At 30.4% G+C, this 17695-nt stretch overlaps 1 protein-coding gene across 2 annotated transcripts; it reads left to right on the forward strand.

Annotated features, from left to right (window-relative positions):
* The first annotated feature begins 11661 nt into the window (after nt 1–11661).
* LOC119662145 lies at nt 11662–14906 on the forward strand. 2 transcript variants are annotated; one of them, XM_038071701.1, is made up of 3 exons: nt 11662–12721; nt 13380–13565; nt 14344–14906. In XM_038071701.1, exons 1-3 carry the CDS (start codon nt 11825–11827, stop codon nt 14623–14625), a joined length of 1365 nt encoding a protein of 454 aa, XP_037927629.1. In that variant the 5' UTR covers nt 11662–11824; the 3' UTR covers nt 14626–14906. The 2 variants fall into 2 exon arrangements, with proteins under 2 accessions (XP_037927629.1, XP_037927630.1); XM_038071702.1 differs by lacking the exon at nt 13380–13565.
* Nucleotides 14907–17695: the final 2789 nt, after the last annotated feature.

A 17695-nucleotide genomic window follows, 5' to 3' on the forward strand; every position in this document is an offset into this window, starting at 1 on the left:
CCATGTGCTAGGTCGCCAGAGCCTCATCAGTGATAACAGGATGCTTCACGTGAAGGAGAGGTTGACATTTGAGTCGGAGAGGCTATAGGATGCGTATCACGATACCTAACATCCCAGCCTGTAATGTATATTTTTTATTGTAAATTCAGCATCATATATTTAAAATTTGGGGTTTCAGAATATATTTAGTCGATTATGGTGTGATTGTAAAGATTTTGTGGACTTCCTTAGGGCATTCTTGGGAACTAAAAGGATAAAGAAATGAGGTAAAGAAATGAGGTGGTAAGAAAGAGAAATAAATGAATCTTATATATAATGTAATCTATTTAAAAATTATTGAATTATTGAAATTATTGCACAAATTCTTATAAAGAACATTTCAGAAAAAATTTTAAATTGAGTACTATTCAAAGTAGATAATACCCAATACTGTATGCTGGACCCGTAATATACTCATTTATTAAAACAAAAAAAATCAAATATTAAGTCTTACCATTAAAAAAAAATAAAACGTCTGACTTACAACTTGTGCAAAACATATATTATTTATGTTTGAGTTGTTTGATTTTAAGGCAAGAATAATAATTATTTTTGCTTTTCAAAATAAAAGGCAACATGTACTTGTTATTTGTGTATAGAAAAGTAAATGGCAGTAAATATAAAGTGAATTTAATTATTATTGTTTTTAACTTTTTTAAAAGGAGAATATATATAAAACATGCATAATATGAAAGTTGAAGATAAAAAGTGTTAAAATGGTAACTACATACTTAAATAATAATTTAGACAACCGTTTGGTACTGCATTTTTTCTTAAAAATTTTTGAGCTAATTATTATTTTCGGTTGCTGGTTATATATAATTACGCTCTATAGGTAGCTTAACCTAACTGTGCTTCTGTTTGGAGTAGAAGTATGGACGATATTACAGAATGATGAAGCACTACTGTGATTTTTCGAAAGAAAAATTCTTCGTAAGATCTTTTTTACACTACAACTACCGCATCCAAATGAACCAAGAGCTGTACGAGCTTTATCACGACATTGATATAATTCAGCTAATTAACATTCAGCGGCTTTGCTGGATTGGTCATGACGTGAGATTGGATGAAGATGCTCTGAAAAAGATATTTAAAGGGGTGATTAGAAGAAGACGTAGAGGTAAACCATGTGTTCAGTGGAGTGATCAAGTTGAGGGCACACTAACCGTATTTGATGTACAAGACTGAAGAAGGCGAACAGAGTGAATTAGATAAAAATTAGGTGAATTAGGTGCTACCATTGTAAAAATTTTATAAGATGTTTAATAAATAAATTTTTGCCCTTTCTTTCTTTGCTATTCGAATCCGTCTAACTTTTAAAAAGTTTCTTTCTTCATAAAGACACGCCACCATCGGCAAGAAAAAATTAACATAAATAAATAAATAAATTTGAAAACTTTTAACCAAAAATGATAAATAAATGCAATAAATATTTTCAAATTTTAATTTACTTTATCTCAATTTACTCGAACTCGCACACGGCCTTAGCTTAATACAATACAATATTAATAATTTTTGATCATAAATAATATTTTAATCATTGATCATAATATACATATATTTAAATGTATGAATTTTTTTTTTGGACTCCACTTATTTGTTGGGTTAATTGCGATAGTGTGAACGGACAGTTTAAATAAAATAAAATAGAATAAAATATTTCATCATATTAATTGAATTACACAAAAATATTGAAGCTTAACTTTTTTATTGTCTTATTGAATACATGGCAACTCTACTTGAACAAATTGCAATTGAGTGCATTTCTCCCCGAACCCACCTCAACAGATAAGAACCCCACAAGCAGTGGATCACGTGCAAGTGCGGCAAAACAAGCTGAATACAGCAGAATTGTTATGCGCATGAACGATCCAACACGGATTGCTACGAGTGACGTAGTGTTGGAGCAATGAGTTTTAATTCAGCTACTACAATTATTCCGATTCAATTACACGAAATGCACTTGCTGCCATTTGCTGCGAGGCTGGTACAAAATGTTGTGGAAGAAAAATCGTATTGAGCTTCTGAAACTTTTTTCATTCATACAAAGCGTACAGTGTTCACGTATATATGGAGTTTGAATAGATATTTGGAGGAAGCTGCCAAAATTATTGCATTTTCTAATGAATGCTAGAAAAAGTTTAGAGCATTTTGTATATTTTCCTTTTGATTTAACTATAACTATCATATGAATACGTTTTCTTTTTTGGGAAAATGCAATGAAACTAACGTTTGCTTGCATTATCTACCAAAACGACTCGTCTGTGTGGATTTTCTATTTTTTCCTAACTGTTGCTCAATAGCCGACAGACGATACTGTGATGCGAGTGGCAAGAGAAGGATTTGATTTTGTTATTGCGCTCTAAACATTTCAAAGAGTTTTCCAGCGCTAGACAGACAACGTTAATGCTTTGGATAGAGTTGCTTCCTATTGTTGTTGCGACTGCACTTCGCTTGTTAGCTGAGTTTATTTTATATCAAGATTTTTTTGTTGCTGTTGTTGTTGTTGTTGTTGTTGTTGCTATTACTATTGCAGTAGCAGTTGCTGTTGCTGCTGATGTTGTTATTGTTGTTGTTGTCTTGGTAGGCAGTAAAGAGTCTAAGATAATAGTGGATTGCAGAAAAATGATACAGCGGCACGGTTGGTCGGTGACTTGAATCAGTTGACTTCTAAGATGCAATTTTCAAATGTGCAAACAACATGGATGTTGCTGACGTCAGATGCATAAAACGTTGCAGACGACGTGCGAATATAATTTTCCAAGTGCGCTGATATGAACGAATATTGCGATAACCATACATACAGATAATAATAAAAGAGGCGACTATCAAGCGCAACGAAGTGAGCAAAGTACATATGCATATGCTAGCGTTACTTGCAAAAATTTCGCTGATATATGCACTCACATACACATACCTACCTACATACATATGCATATGCGCTATCTGTACAAATGTTATAGTTTTTTTTTTTTTGCAAAGTTTTTGCATACGAAACTACTTTTGTGTTTTCAAAGTTGCACAAATTTTCTATTATCCAGCAGATAAATTTGCTGCAAGAAAACGGCACCAGATACCGATTCAACCAGACTTAGTCAGACTCAGTCGGACTCAGTAGGATTTCAGTGTAAAAAAACTTTATGAGCACGTTAAGAGATGGGATGGAATAAATTGCAATATAATGATTGCAATGTATCTCAAACAGATTTATAATGAAAAATATCTAAATGCATACTAATACATGCACATGGATGCATACATATATATTTATATGTCTATATATGTATATTATTTTTCTTAGCGCAGTTGGTAGAGATAAAATAAAAAAATCCATTCCATTTTACTGATTATGAAACCAGATAGGAATAGAGTTGTGATCGACTATGAAGCACGCCACTTTTTTATTTGAACAATTTTCATGCCATATCAAGATGCATCTAGTGTCTTTATGTATAAACATACATATATATATATATATATATATTGTATATATATTTATTACATACATATAAATACAATAAAATATACAATTATATATGCAAAGATTTATATTCATATATGTATATAAAAATGTTTATAAATACATTTGCAATAAAAATAAATACATTGCTATTTATAACTAGTAATAATTACAAATTTTTATAGTCCGTCAACACCGACACAAACAAAAAATAGATCACATTTACAGATATAACAAGTGATTCTCTCTATAGCAGAGATCCCAGAAGCGTTGTCAGTTAAATAAAGATCAAAGTCTCATTATAAAATATTAATATGTTAATAGTGCCATAGTCTACCGAGAGCAGAGAATGCGAATGGTAATATCAATGGTAATATCAACTTAGAGAATTGATATCAATAAAAAAATATGCACATTTTATAGAACATATTCTGCTTGGTTGAATTATAATACCGAATAATTTTTTTTTTTTTGTCTGAGAGGATGCATTTTGGGTCTAATGCATCGTCATTATGTCATCACAATAGTAATATGTCCATATGCCCAACCCTGAGACGTTTGTACGGACTAAAAACAATCCCCTTTGTACGCTAGACAGTTTCTACCCCAGAACTTTAACTTGAATACTTCAAAGAAGTGTTCGTATGTTGGTTATGCGTTAGTAATTTTCTTTTTTTTGTTTATTTTCCTTTTAATTTTGATCGTAACGTATCGGTTTATGGTCTATGACAATTTTCTTTGGATAACATCATCTTCGTTGTACTATTTTCAATGTTTATTTCGCCGACTAATGCTTTAAGTAATGTTCTTTCGGGGTTCTATCTGTTGCATCTAAATATGGTGTGTTCAGCGTGGTCTTCGTCTGCATTTGTATATACACGTTTCCAACCGTTTGCTTTACCGAATCGGAAGAGGTGTTGCGAATGCAAACATCTGTAAATAGAAAAGAATTAAATTGAATTATCGATTATAGTAAAATACTGTGTCTGACTAATAGCCACAGATCTTTTGGGTTCAAGCACAAAGGTCATTTGACTAAGTGCCTTGGTTTACACCAACTCTACACTTAAGAAAAAAAAAACAAATGGGTAAATATATCCTCACAATAATAATGATAATAAAACCTGTAGATATTTTATAGTATATACCACATATATTCGTTCTCTTAGAGAAGCGAATGGAAGGAATTAGTCATTAACTTTATACCTGATTTCTACTTCATTAGAGAGTGGAAGTACTTAATAGAATAAGAACAATATTTGATGATAAAAGATTTTTATTTAATTTTTTTTTGGTTGAGTTTAATTTATTAAAGAATAATATAAGACAAATTACAAAGTCTTAGTGAAGTAGTGATCTTGCACACCGAAGCCCACTTAAACATAAATCAAGATCCATTATAATAATTATATAAAACATTGATTTTTATGCTAAACCAAGTAGACCACTAAAAGACCAAAGTTGGGATACAAACAGCATCGCAGAAAACAGACGCGACGCTCCCATTTAAATAAAAGTGAATTAATCTGGCCAGTCTATTAATTTGGTTATGTCTCTAGCTTTTCAGGATAACACTGTCATATCATAATGATATATGAGATGACAGTTATTATCTATGCTAAATGAGGTTAAGTCTATAACTGGCCAAAGATAGGCGCTGATATATAAGTAAGCAATATATAGTACGCAATTTACCTCATATATGCAAATAATATATATATATATATATATATCTATGTCTATATTATATCATATATGAATAATATTTGTTATTTTAATAAACCTTACTGTCAACCTGTAGAGTATCAACGAGAAACAAATAAAAAATGATTTCCATAAATTGTTCCACAGATAATAAAAAAATTCAATTATTTTACAACAAATAAAATAAAATGCATGCCATAACTTATGTATGTGTACGTCTTATAATACTGATTTAACTAAAGTTTTTTGTTTTTCCATAGAGCAAATAAACTGTGTCAGTTTCAATGCCAATGTCATTGCCATTTTCATAATCAAAAATTATTATCTGTACTTTCTGAACGCCTGTTATTATTTATACCTGCTAAATACAAAATAACTCTCGGCACACACATCTCTGATATTTATCTTTCACTCTATCAATAAGTTAACTTGTTTATTTGTCATTTCCGAAAGAGGTACATTAACCCCAAATCTGAGCTTTCTCATAAACTTGTTCTCAAAAACGTTTCGCCTACAAAATGATACCGTCTGGTGTCCGTAGTGCTGGTGCGTCTAATGTACGAGTTCAAAGCCCGACCTTGAGGTGCATACACAATACTGTTTTATTTGAACTGTTAAAATGTTTATATGTATGAATAAAATAGATAACATTAGCAATTGAATAATTTATTATCGTTTTTTTTTTCTATTTATTTCTTATTAATTTTTAATAGGTGCAAACAGTTGAAAAGCACTCTATATAACAATATGTATTGTTGGTCTGTGAGTATTAATGGTTTTGATTAAGATAATTTTTTTTACTAATAAATAGTTGTTTTAGTTTTAGAAAAGATATCACAATACTATATTCTGTATATTAAACATTATTTTCTTATCAGTTGAACTACAGAAAAACGAATACGAATACCCAAATGGCTCTGGATTGGAAACACTCTCAGAAGACCGAACATTATTACTGCAGCCTGAGAGTGATAGAACTCACAAGGTTCACAGCTTCTCTATGCAATATTCATGGCTAGATGGAGAACAATAGAACGTGAGTCAAAAAATGCAGATGCATAAATGTCAATATTCCCATAATAATAACAATATTTCCATAATAAAGTCAGATTTAAATTGATACACTGACTCTCTTCTAGCAGTACAGAAATACATTATATTTTTGATATTATATATAGTTTAAAACATAATAGCTGCTCATGACGGATTAGCCATCAAATAGCTGTTAAAATGAAAAGTAGTTTTTATAAGCAGTAGTCTTATTTAAGAACAATATCATATTGTTTTTTTTTTTTTTTTAGTCATTACAAGTGAGTCAGGACACGTTCAGTAGCTTTGTTTCTTCAGCGCCAGCACATTTAGTGGTTGTTCTCGCCAGTTTGTTGTGGCTAGATGGCTAGATACCAAATCTGCGTTTATCTATGTCAATAATTTCTCAGTATGGCTTATACAGCTCATCCTTCCATCTAATTCGATACTTGTTGTCTACGGATCTTAGATATTCTACAAATTGTTTCTATTGAATGTTTTTTATGCCTTCCTATTACTGTTGAGTATAGCAAAACAAACATGATCAGAGACTTGTGGACCGTGATTTTTGCCGAGAGAAAGCTTTTATTTCTTAATTGCCTTCTTAGAATACAAATATAAATACAAATACAAAAAAATACAAATATAAAAAATGCGAAACTAATACTCATATATATCATAAACATTTACTTGTTATATTTTAAATAAAGATAAGTCTTATCTCTTTATTAAGTTCTATATTACCAGACTTTACTTTTTTACCGAAGAAGCGCGAGTTATTTCTTTTATACTGAATTCACACAAGAGCTTTGTTTTTTCCTTCTTTTGAACTGTCATGTTTGTAATTTAAGCTGTCAATTGTTGTTGCTTTCAATGCAAAATGAATATTTTTGGTAGCTAAAATTACAAATAAAACTCTCATGTGTATCCAGTATTAAATCTAGCACTTGTAGTCTAACAAGTCTGTATGGACTTATAAAATTAATGAATATTTTCAAAGACACCTGATAATGAGTATCTGGCAATATTTAAAACAGCTTTCTGGTTTGCCAAACAATTCTATTAATTGATAATAAGAAACTTGTTTTTGTAATTTATTATTGTTTAAAAAATTATTTATTTAGAAATTAATTTTTTTGTCATAATTAATCGTAAAACAAAATTTAATTGTGTTTCTAATTTGTTTTTTTTTATTTATTTTAAATGTTCTTTAATATAATTCTTTCTTATAGAATGTACTTTGAACTGCTACAATGGGTTTAGTTTATTTGTTATTATATATATATTTTTATTAACTGTTTCATTACTGTTAAAAGCCACTGTTAATAAGTATTAAATTAATAACGATTTTTACTCGTGTCATTTTTTTATATAATTTTTTCCTCAATAATGTGTTAAATTGGATTGGATTGGATTTGGATTTAGATTAAATTCTGCCTTATTCTCTCCAACTCGGCTTCTAAATCGGAATGTATGTTTTTCAAGTATTGCCAAATACCCATCATCATGAATCATCATCTCACCCATCTTGGAATTATTTCTTGTATTTAATTATTCGTAAATGATTTTTTTTTTCGAATTTTATACATATGAGAATTTCTAATAATTTTTTGTACAACAACGATTTCTTTTTTGACAAAATCAATTTATTATATTCGAAATAGTCCTATTTAAATCAATACAGTACCTTGTACGGTTTAGATAGTCATTCGAGACATCATCCCTGATTTCTGCATTAGCCTTCTAGGAAAGCTTCTGCATGCACAAAACAGTTTAATTTTATTAGTAAAAGACGCACTGTGTTAAATAAATATGATACTCGTTATTTTATGAATACCATTGGGGAATTAATCTGAACTTATCATAGCTTTTAAATTATTTTCGCTAAATAACAAACTTTTTCATCTTATTTAGTCACTTATATATATACCATATACCTTCATGAAAAGTGACTAAAGCTAGTAATAATGAAAGTTAGAAGATTGACACTACTCGTCGTGCATTTAGGAAAGTGCTAAATCTTTTGTCTGGTCAGTATGTGATTCATTTCTTCCAAATGCCGCACGTTTTCTATCCTTGTTGTTGTTTATGTTTGATAAGAATATTTGGGAAGTAAATAGTTATTAATGAATTTATGACAAAACTATCTTTGATTTGCGGTATTGAGGCTGCAGTAAAGTCAAAAAAAAATTTTATTTTATTTTTATTTACTTTTAAATACAATGTTGAATACGAGTAGCGAAAGACGATGAGACAGCATCGAATAAAAAAAATACACCATAAATACGTTTGCTTGGTGTGCTTGAAGCCTGTTATCTCATATTTTATACATTCAATTTGTTGAAAGATCTTTTATAAAACCAAATAAAATAAAAGCAATAAGTGTTTGAATGAAAAGGACAAAAGTAAACTGCAATGTTTTTATGGGAATCCAAATAGCACGTGTGTGTGTGCAACAAATGCAGTTGACGCACAAAAGTTGGCTGAGCGAAAAATTGAAGGGCAAGCAGTCAGTGGATGTGGCAGTTGTCGTTAGATGCTTCTGGTCATATTGTATCGTTAAATTGCTGCAAATATCAAATATTGTAGAAAATGAATACCGAAAAATGCTAACGACTGCCATAATAAAAATAAAACTAAGTTAATAATTAAAAAATTCACCTACTAAAATTATAATTTATTATTATTATATTTCCATTGCTGAATCATAGCAGGAGCTCATAAATTTGCAGATTTTTTAAACACTTTACAAATCCATAGAAATCTATTAAATTGTTAATAAAATAAATACCTTGTGGCCGCCATACGAGGAACAATGTCAGCTTCTGTACACATAAACAAAATAAAAAACATATGTATAATAAAAATGAAAACAAAAAAAAAATTTGGAATATCGTACGTATTGTACTGGCAACATTTTCTATACACGTACGTTCAAGTCTGTACTTCCTCGACAACAGACTGAATAGGCGAACAGAAATTGCGAAAAAGAAAGCAGGAGACCGTTTGACTTCATACTAAATACCTACTAGCTTTTACTTTGTACTGTATATATTGTGTGTGTATACAGCTACAGATTTTAGCATATTTAACTTTTATAGTAGAGTAATTGCAACAGAAGAGTTAACAATAATAACACAGGCAGTTTTAAACTTTTCTGTACCAGAGTTTGCGGACCGGTGGTACATAGAAATAAACTGCTCTCGTTTATTTTTGAGAATACATGAGTAATCCATGGCTCTACCATTAATAATATACCCGATTTTGGTAACTCTATTTTCTTCTTGGAAGGATTTTATTAACATTTTTTCAAGACCACTGATGATGGGTATTTGGCAATACTCGAAACAGCTGTATGGTCAGCCAAAAATTCAATTAATTAAAGTAATATAAAAAGAATTTTTGTTGTTGTAGTTCACTACTGTTCGAAAAACCTTTTTATTCAAATTTTTATTAAAAATTTAAAATTTATTATGCTCGTATTAAAGTGTCTTAAGAGAAAACGTTTTTAATATGACCTATCAAGATTAATACCTTGCTAAACAGTGACACGGTAATAGCAGAAAGTACAATAGATGAGAAAACATAGCAGTTAGCAGTTAGAATAGATGAAGAAACATTAAAATCCTTTCAATTCAAACCGAGGCTAAGCAATGATCAAAAACAACAAGGTAGAGAAAAGAAAGATTAATATTATACTAAACCACGACACGGTAATAGCAGAATGTATAAATAACGTCATATATACTATGAAGTAGTTAACATCAGTTCAATTCTATTCAAGACCCGGGTTCAAATAAAGAATCAAGTTAACCTGAAAAACATGTAAATGTTCTAAAAATTAATCTTCAAGTCACCAAGTGGAAGTAGTAATCAAAATGGATGGAAAAAAATCAAAATCATTTCAAATACAAACCGAAACTAAGCAATGACATGTTCAACAGATACTTAACATATAACAAGCGGGAGAAAAAAAAAAGTGGTAGAATTGAATAAAATTAAAATACATGAAAATTAATGGGTTAAAAAGTCATTCGAACCATCAAATCAACTTGCAGTTTTGTAGAAGTAATAGTCAGAATGGATAGAGAAACATCAGAATCTTTACAAATCCAAATCCAATCCCACCAAACAGTCTGAAAGTTGTTTGAGCTGTCAAATCAACTTACAATAATGGAAAGTAGTTTTTGGAAGGTATAAAGAAACATCGAAACATTTCCAAATCCAAACAAAGGCTGAACAATGATCACAATTTTAACAAATTCTTGTAAAAACCAGGAGTAAGAAAAGAATTAAACAAACCTTTAAAACATACAAATCAGTGAGTCCAAAACTAGCTCGAACAATCAAATCAACGTGCAACCATACAGAAGAAGCGATTAGTACGAATGAAGAAACCGTGGTTGAGCATTGGCATCAACTCTCACTGAGATGACAAATATCTCAAATTTCGATAATTTTCCTTGTGAGAAATTTATTTTTAACGGTTGCATTCGACATTTTTCACTCTAAATCAGTTGATTTATTTTTAATAAACTCATTTATATACATATAAGTCTTAGTGTGCTAAATTATCTTCGTTTGCGGCCTTAATAAGCAAAAATGCCTAAATGAAACAATAAGAACATGGTGTTTGTCAGTATATTAAAGTACGCAAGCAAAATTTTTATAATAGAATGGCACTAATATATTAAAAATTATTAAATAAAATTTTACAAAAATTTTGGGAATCATTTTTGAATTTACTGAGAAATATAATCTCAGATTAAGCTACAACAAAAGCTTCTAACGTTTGTTGATCTTATTTTTAGAATTCCAATCAATTAAAAAATATATTACACATTAAAAATGCTATTTACAACTGGTCGAGCAGATATCTAACCTTGAGTCTACACTGACAAGATCTTGGCAAGGTTTTATATCACACTCTTACATTTTCACCAGCACATAAAAATTTTGGTTTGAAAACAGTAATATTTTGGTTCAAAAATAATATATATTTGTGTTAGAACATAAGAATCTTGCGAAATTCTAACCAGTGTATATGCCGACTGATAATGATGGGATCCATAGCAGTCAACGAAAACTGTTTACAAAAAAGTGAACTATGTGTTACTAGGTAGGTTAACCTGTTTATGCATGTTATATGGTATTAAGAATAGCATTTGACAAATAATTTATTTTTCAGTCCATAGAGCGTGTTCGAGACTACTACCAGAGTATGAATCTAGTAAGTGAAACAAAGAGGGAAAGAGATAGGTCAATTCTTGGGACATGCGTTTTTACACACAAATCTCAGCAATCAATAATTAAATTTCGAACCAGTAGTTATGAAAAAATTAATAAATCTAAAAAGATTTGTTTTAAATATCTCAATATTTCTAAATCAAGTTTGCTTGAAATTAAAAAACTATAGACATCAGAAATAATTTTTTTGAAATATGTGAATACACAATATTATGCAAGTTTTTTTTGGGCTCTTTTGTTAAAAAATTAAATAGAAATTTCTGCAAAATTTTTAAGTATTTTAAAAAACACATTCTCATAGACCAAATCTTCTGCTACATCTAGAAAATACTGAATTGTTGAAATATGATGGTAGCAGACTTTAAATGCATTGTCCAACTGAACGACAATGAAGCTGAACTGCTTGCTTACAAACAACGAAGACCCCACGGTCTAAAGCAGCGCGGGAAAGTAAAGCACAAGGTGGAACTGATCGACCAATACAGATTGATTCTAACAACAGAAGCTAAGCTTTTGGGTAATCGCACGAAAAGTATATCGCGACATTTTCGTTTCGATCATATTGATTATGCATCGAAGAATGCGATTAAGCATAAGGTTTTTAAGTTAATCGATGATGCATTGACACGAAAGGAACCATCATGTTTGGTACGGTTTAGTACATTGCGCGAATGTCCAATGGGTTTGATGACTCACTTGTTGGTCACAAAAGTTGAGAAACGTGTTCGGGATTTAAACATGCACATCTTGGCCATATCCATTGAGCAGTATAACATAGAAAAGTATAATGCGGAAAGTCTCTTAACAGTTACATATGATAATATGCCGCGTATATATTTTCCAACTACATTGGCTCTCTTAAACTGGTTGCAAGGTGATTACTATCGTTTGTGGCAAGCTGGCGGTGGACACGAGTGTATGGATTTTGAATTCCATTTGGCAGATCTTGTAAACAGTAGGCGTGTCGTTAAATTCTCTTTCCTGCAATTCTATTTTGAAATAATGGATCGCGATACATACGATAGCCTCAACAGCTATTTCCTTAATATGGGAACTAAGAAGAAAACAAAAAATTCAATGATTACATCTTGTTTGAAGAACTATTTTAGTGCACCAGTTCCATGGACTGTTTGGTTATTGTTTGATGTGTTAGTAGAAAATAATGGTACCTGTCATGCAGAGGATTTACTAGACTTTGCAAATGTTGTAGCCACTACTTTGGCGGTTTGCAAGGTAGATCCAGTAAGTATTATAATTTTTTTTAATTTTCTATTAAAAGTGATATCACTATTTTTTGTGTTATTTAGTTTTGTAGACTTCTCTGCTTTTATTATAACTGTGTACAGCACACAGCCACGTATACTATAGAGATACACACTTGGTCTTGCAAAATCATTGCAAGGTGTACGTAATGCAAGAATGGTATATTAAAATTGCAAGAGTGCGAGAACACCTATTTTGCAGAATTACAACATAAAAATAAAAACAGCTGTTTATGCAGCATACCACAACCACATAAGAAGCAACAGATGTCAAGACCACTGGTTTTTTTCCTTTTTTTTTCGTTGCTAGCATATATACTTAGGTTTAGGTATAGCAGGATTGTAAGTAATTGCAAGATACTTTGTATTTTGTTGTTATCCATTGCAAGTTCGCTCAATCTGTGCATTTCATGTACCTTGCAATGATTTTGTAAGACAGAGTAAATACCCCTTATATATATCACTGTTATCAATATCAAATTATCTTATGACACCAATGATTTTAAAAAGCATGACTATGGACCCCAAAATTTTTCGAAGTGCATCAAGCTCTTTTATCTTCAAATCAAGAACTCTCATTCAACAAAAGATTTTTATTTTTTGTTGACTAAGAAATTAATTTTTTGTGACAATTTCAGAAAAAAAATGAAATGAAAAATCAAATTAAACCGACTGACCCATTGGAATCATCAACAACAATCGCCAATGAGAGTCAAACTGCATCAACGAGTACACAAATTAATGTAGAAGATAATATGTCTTATGTCAAATCAACTACAATTCTCGACAATAATAATAAAAACATAGCTGAAGGTGAAAGTAATGTAAGTAATTGAATACCCTAAACGATGTGCTATGTTTTGGCACTATGTGCATATTTAATATTAGTAGAAGAAAACAAAAAAGTGTTTGATTCTCACAAACATTTTTTCTTCTATTAGGAATAGTAGACATGCGCTCTGTTTAATGCAGACCTGTATTTTATTCTTTGTCAAAAAGTTTTTGATTTGTGTAGTGGTCAAAACTTTTTATCACTGTAAAATCTCATATTTTACATATACGACATGGTAGTCGTATAGAATATGACAAAAGTCTCATTCTCTTCTATAGTGACCCGCATTCTGTCATGTGTTTATAGGTTCATTCAACTGGTTACCATAGGTATATACTTATACTGGATTCATACGAAAGTTTTCTTTTATATTTGAGCTGTCAAAAATGTTTATTTTCCTTTGAAAGCAACAACAATTGACAGCTCAAATAACAAACGTGACAGTTAAAATTACAAACAAAACTCTCGTGTAAATCCAGTATAAGATTAATCCTTGGTAATGTACTCGTATTATTGTATTGTCTTATTGTACTTGTGTTATTAATTCCAATACCATTTCTACTTTCTATAATTTCTTTACTCAAAACAATAATATTTCAGTGGAATTTAGATATAAATTAAACTTTCCAAATCCATTAATTGTAACTACTCTTAAGAAAAACATATTAATATTATTATATTATTTTTTCTATATAAATAGCTACCTAATTGATTACAATTTTTGTTGATTAAGAAACTAACATAAAATAATAATATTTTTATAATTTCAGAAACAAAATGAACTGAAGAAGAAGAAGAAAATCGAACTGGTAGAATTGGAGAAGCAAACCGCTTCAAAAAGTGTTCAATTTAATTCAGACGATAGCATGCGTTTAACCAGTTCAATCACAGTTATAAAGGATAATAATAGCACCTTTAGTGACCGTGAAAGTTTACTTTTAATTCCCCGGTCTGAAGATACTCAAAGCAATGACGCAATCAATGCAATATCGAATATTGAATCCAAGCAATTGATATCAAATGCTACCAGCTTACCTCAATCTTTTGGTTAAGCAAAATTGGGTGCTGAAAATATGGTGGATGCAAAACTGAAGAACAAAAAAGTTTCCTATTTTCCTATTCACATTCACATCTAACATTCAAATCAATCTGTTAAAGTTTTCGACAACTAGCACCCGATCGATGTCATTCTCTGTCAACCATTATTTATTCATATATTTCAACTGTCTTCTCTAATTTAGTAGAATAATAGTAATAACATCATAAGAACACAAGTAAACTACATAGTATGAAATTAAAAGTATATAAATAAAAATTTAGAGATGCATATATAGTTATAGTTTTTTTTTGAAAATAAAGTATCAACTCTGCCGGAGCAGGCATAGTCGGACTAGGAAAGAAACATTGGAAAGCGCTTTGAAAAAATACTAGCATCTTCCAAGCGGAAATTTACGCAATTTTAAAGTACATACTCATCACTATTAAGCGGAATTACCAGGGTAAAAATATCACAATACTGACAGACAGCCAAGCGACGATCAAAACACTAAACTCGCATTAGGTGACCTTAAGACTGGTGCTAAACTGCTTTAATAAGCTAAATCTGCTTTGCGAATCAAATTAGGTATCGAGTCTTTGGGTACTGGGACATACTAGCGTAAGCGGAAACTAATACGAGGAAACGACTAGCCAGGAAACGAGTAGCAACATCGATGACAGGGCCGGAACCTTTTTGTGGACTAGGACGTAATACGCTCCTTTCTCTTATAAAGGAGAACCAGTATAAAAAGGATTACTGGGATAATATACCAGGATTAAAACAAACCAAATCAGTTATTGGTACCTATAACAATAAGAGTTACCAGGATTGTATGTACCTATCAATAGAAAAACTTCGAATTATCACAGGAATCCTATCAGGGCACTGTAAACTAAAATACCACTTTACAAAACTGGGTATATATACAGATGCAAACTGTAGATTCTGTGAAGAGAATGAGGAGTCGGCCACACATGTGCTGTTAGAATGCCCTGCGCTAATGTACATACGGAATAGGACCTGGGAATGTATATTCTTACGGAAGAGGCAATAAAATTCTGTAAAGTATGTTCTATACTACTTTTATGGACGAAATAGGTTTTCGAGACCTAATCTGAACACAGAAGGGAGCACAATAGACCCGACGGTCGCAGTGCAACACCTCTAATAATAATAATAATCAACTGTTTACTATCGATCTGGATTTATCAATAAATAACATATATTTATATTTACAATATTTGAAATATTTATTTGGAATGTTTGGTACGATGTCTTTTTTCGTACCTTGAAATAATACCACCTACTGGTTATAGTAGTACTGAAAACAAAAATTCTTAATCGTAAAAGCTTCTCAGTGCCTTAATAGTTATTGTTGGAATGCGTAGCATCCCACCGTTCTTGAGAAAAGGCACTGCTGATACCTTAACTCCTGCGGGAGAAATGAGTATCTTTAATTGTTGATATATTTCTATTTATGTGTATAGTAAAAAACAGCAATTATAACCAATAAAACAAATTAAGAATTTAGCTATAATTTAACCTTTTTGATACATCAAAAATTTACCCATATTCCTACACTTTTAACTTCTCATATTTTGAAATAGCATCCAAACACATACGATGAACAAAATTTGTGGGTTGCTTGTTAAATCGTTACGTCGTACGATACACGACCGGGTGGGTAGTCACAATAAAGACGCCAAAACTCCACAAAATTCACAATTCGATGTAGCATTATCGTCATCCGTAGCAGGTGCTCAGAATTTTACAGAACGTCATTTTCTTAATATATATATACTTTGCGGTGGCTTCAGACAAAAAATTTTTTAAGGGTTCCACAGCCAAAGGTAACCCAAAAACTCAAAGTCCTATATATTGTATAATATAAAATATTAGATAATGATTTAAATAAAATTACGTAGTTTATTTATTGTAATTTATTATATTCATAATAAGCATAATAACTAAAATTATGAATATAATATGTGTTAATAATTCATTATTAATATAAAATATATATCAACAAAGTTTAATTTAACTAGGCTTAAGGCTGATTATTTAACACTCAAATTGTTAATAAGTAGGATTTACTAAATATTATATGTCGTTAAAAATTTTAAAAAATCAGTGATAAGGTTAGGTTAGGTCAGAATCATTAACGAACTAACGATTTATTTATTATAATTTCTTAGACCAATTTTAATGTACTAATGAGACTAATAATTACCTCTCTAGCTTTCACTAATCAAGAAAATAAATTTCCCAAGTTCTTGAGAATTTTAAAAGTGATAACTTGAATTTACTAATAAGCTTGTAAAATAAATATATATTCTTGCATTTTTAAAAAATAAAAGTAATCAAGTAGTTTATGCACAGCACAGTAGGTATACATAATATCGTACGCCCTGCCCTGTAGTTCTTGTCAGCGAAAGCAAAAACATAGAAATATTCTATATTTCTAATTTCTATGTTTTTGGTTATACTACGTTTACATTGTGAGCACGGTTGCCACTTATGGTACTTTAGTACCAAAATTGGTACTTTTTTTTCCGTTTGGTACTCTGGTACTCATGTTCAAAAAATGGTACATTTTCGGCGACCCAACTTTATTGTGGATATTGTATTGTTTTATACTTTTTGTACATTTTATATAAATTGTATTTTCTTATAAAAAGACAATAGAAAAATTTTGGACCTTTTTTTACAGAAATGGTACCTTTTTAAACCAATTTTGGTACAGAAAAAAATTCTCAAGTGGCAACCGTGATTGTGAGATTAACAGTAGATTAAAAAAATCATTGAGGTTAAAGTGCAAATCTAGTTCTTTAATTACAGATGTCTTATTATCGTAGATTTTTTACGATATTAGACAGATTAGAAAACAAATGTCAATATCGATTCAAAACAAACATTGAATATTTCAAAATACCAAATTGAATGAAATTCTTATTAAATTTGTGTTAAAATTTAACACAATTAATTAAATAATAAGATTTAATTAATTTTCTATAAATTACTTATTCGCCCCTTCTTTTTTTATGCTTACCTCATCTAGTTGGGAATTAAGTCCCACTATAAGA

The sequence above is a fragment of the Teleopsis dalmanni genome, chromosome X (genome assembly GCF_002237135.1).
Source record: "Teleopsis dalmanni isolate 2A chromosome X, ASM223713v2, whole genome shotgun sequence".
In the NCBI taxonomy this organism is placed as follows: Eukaryota; Metazoa; Arthropoda; class Insecta; order Diptera; family Diopsidae; genus Teleopsis; species Teleopsis dalmanni.

Bases quoted from the DNA above. Each gene is read 5' to 3' on its own strand.
- LOC119662145 (XM_038071701.1), top strand. From the start codon at position 11,825: ATGATGGTAGCAGACTTTAAATGCATTGTCCAACTGAACGACAATGAA. The intron at 12,722-13,379 runs GTAAGTATTATA...TGACAATTTCAG, and splicing joins CGGTTTGCAAGGTAGATCCA to AAAAAAAATGAAATGAAAAA. The intron at 13,566-14,343 runs GTAAGTAATTGA...TTATAATTTCAG, and splicing joins TAGCTGAAGGTGAAAGTAAT to AAACAAAATGAACTGAAGAA.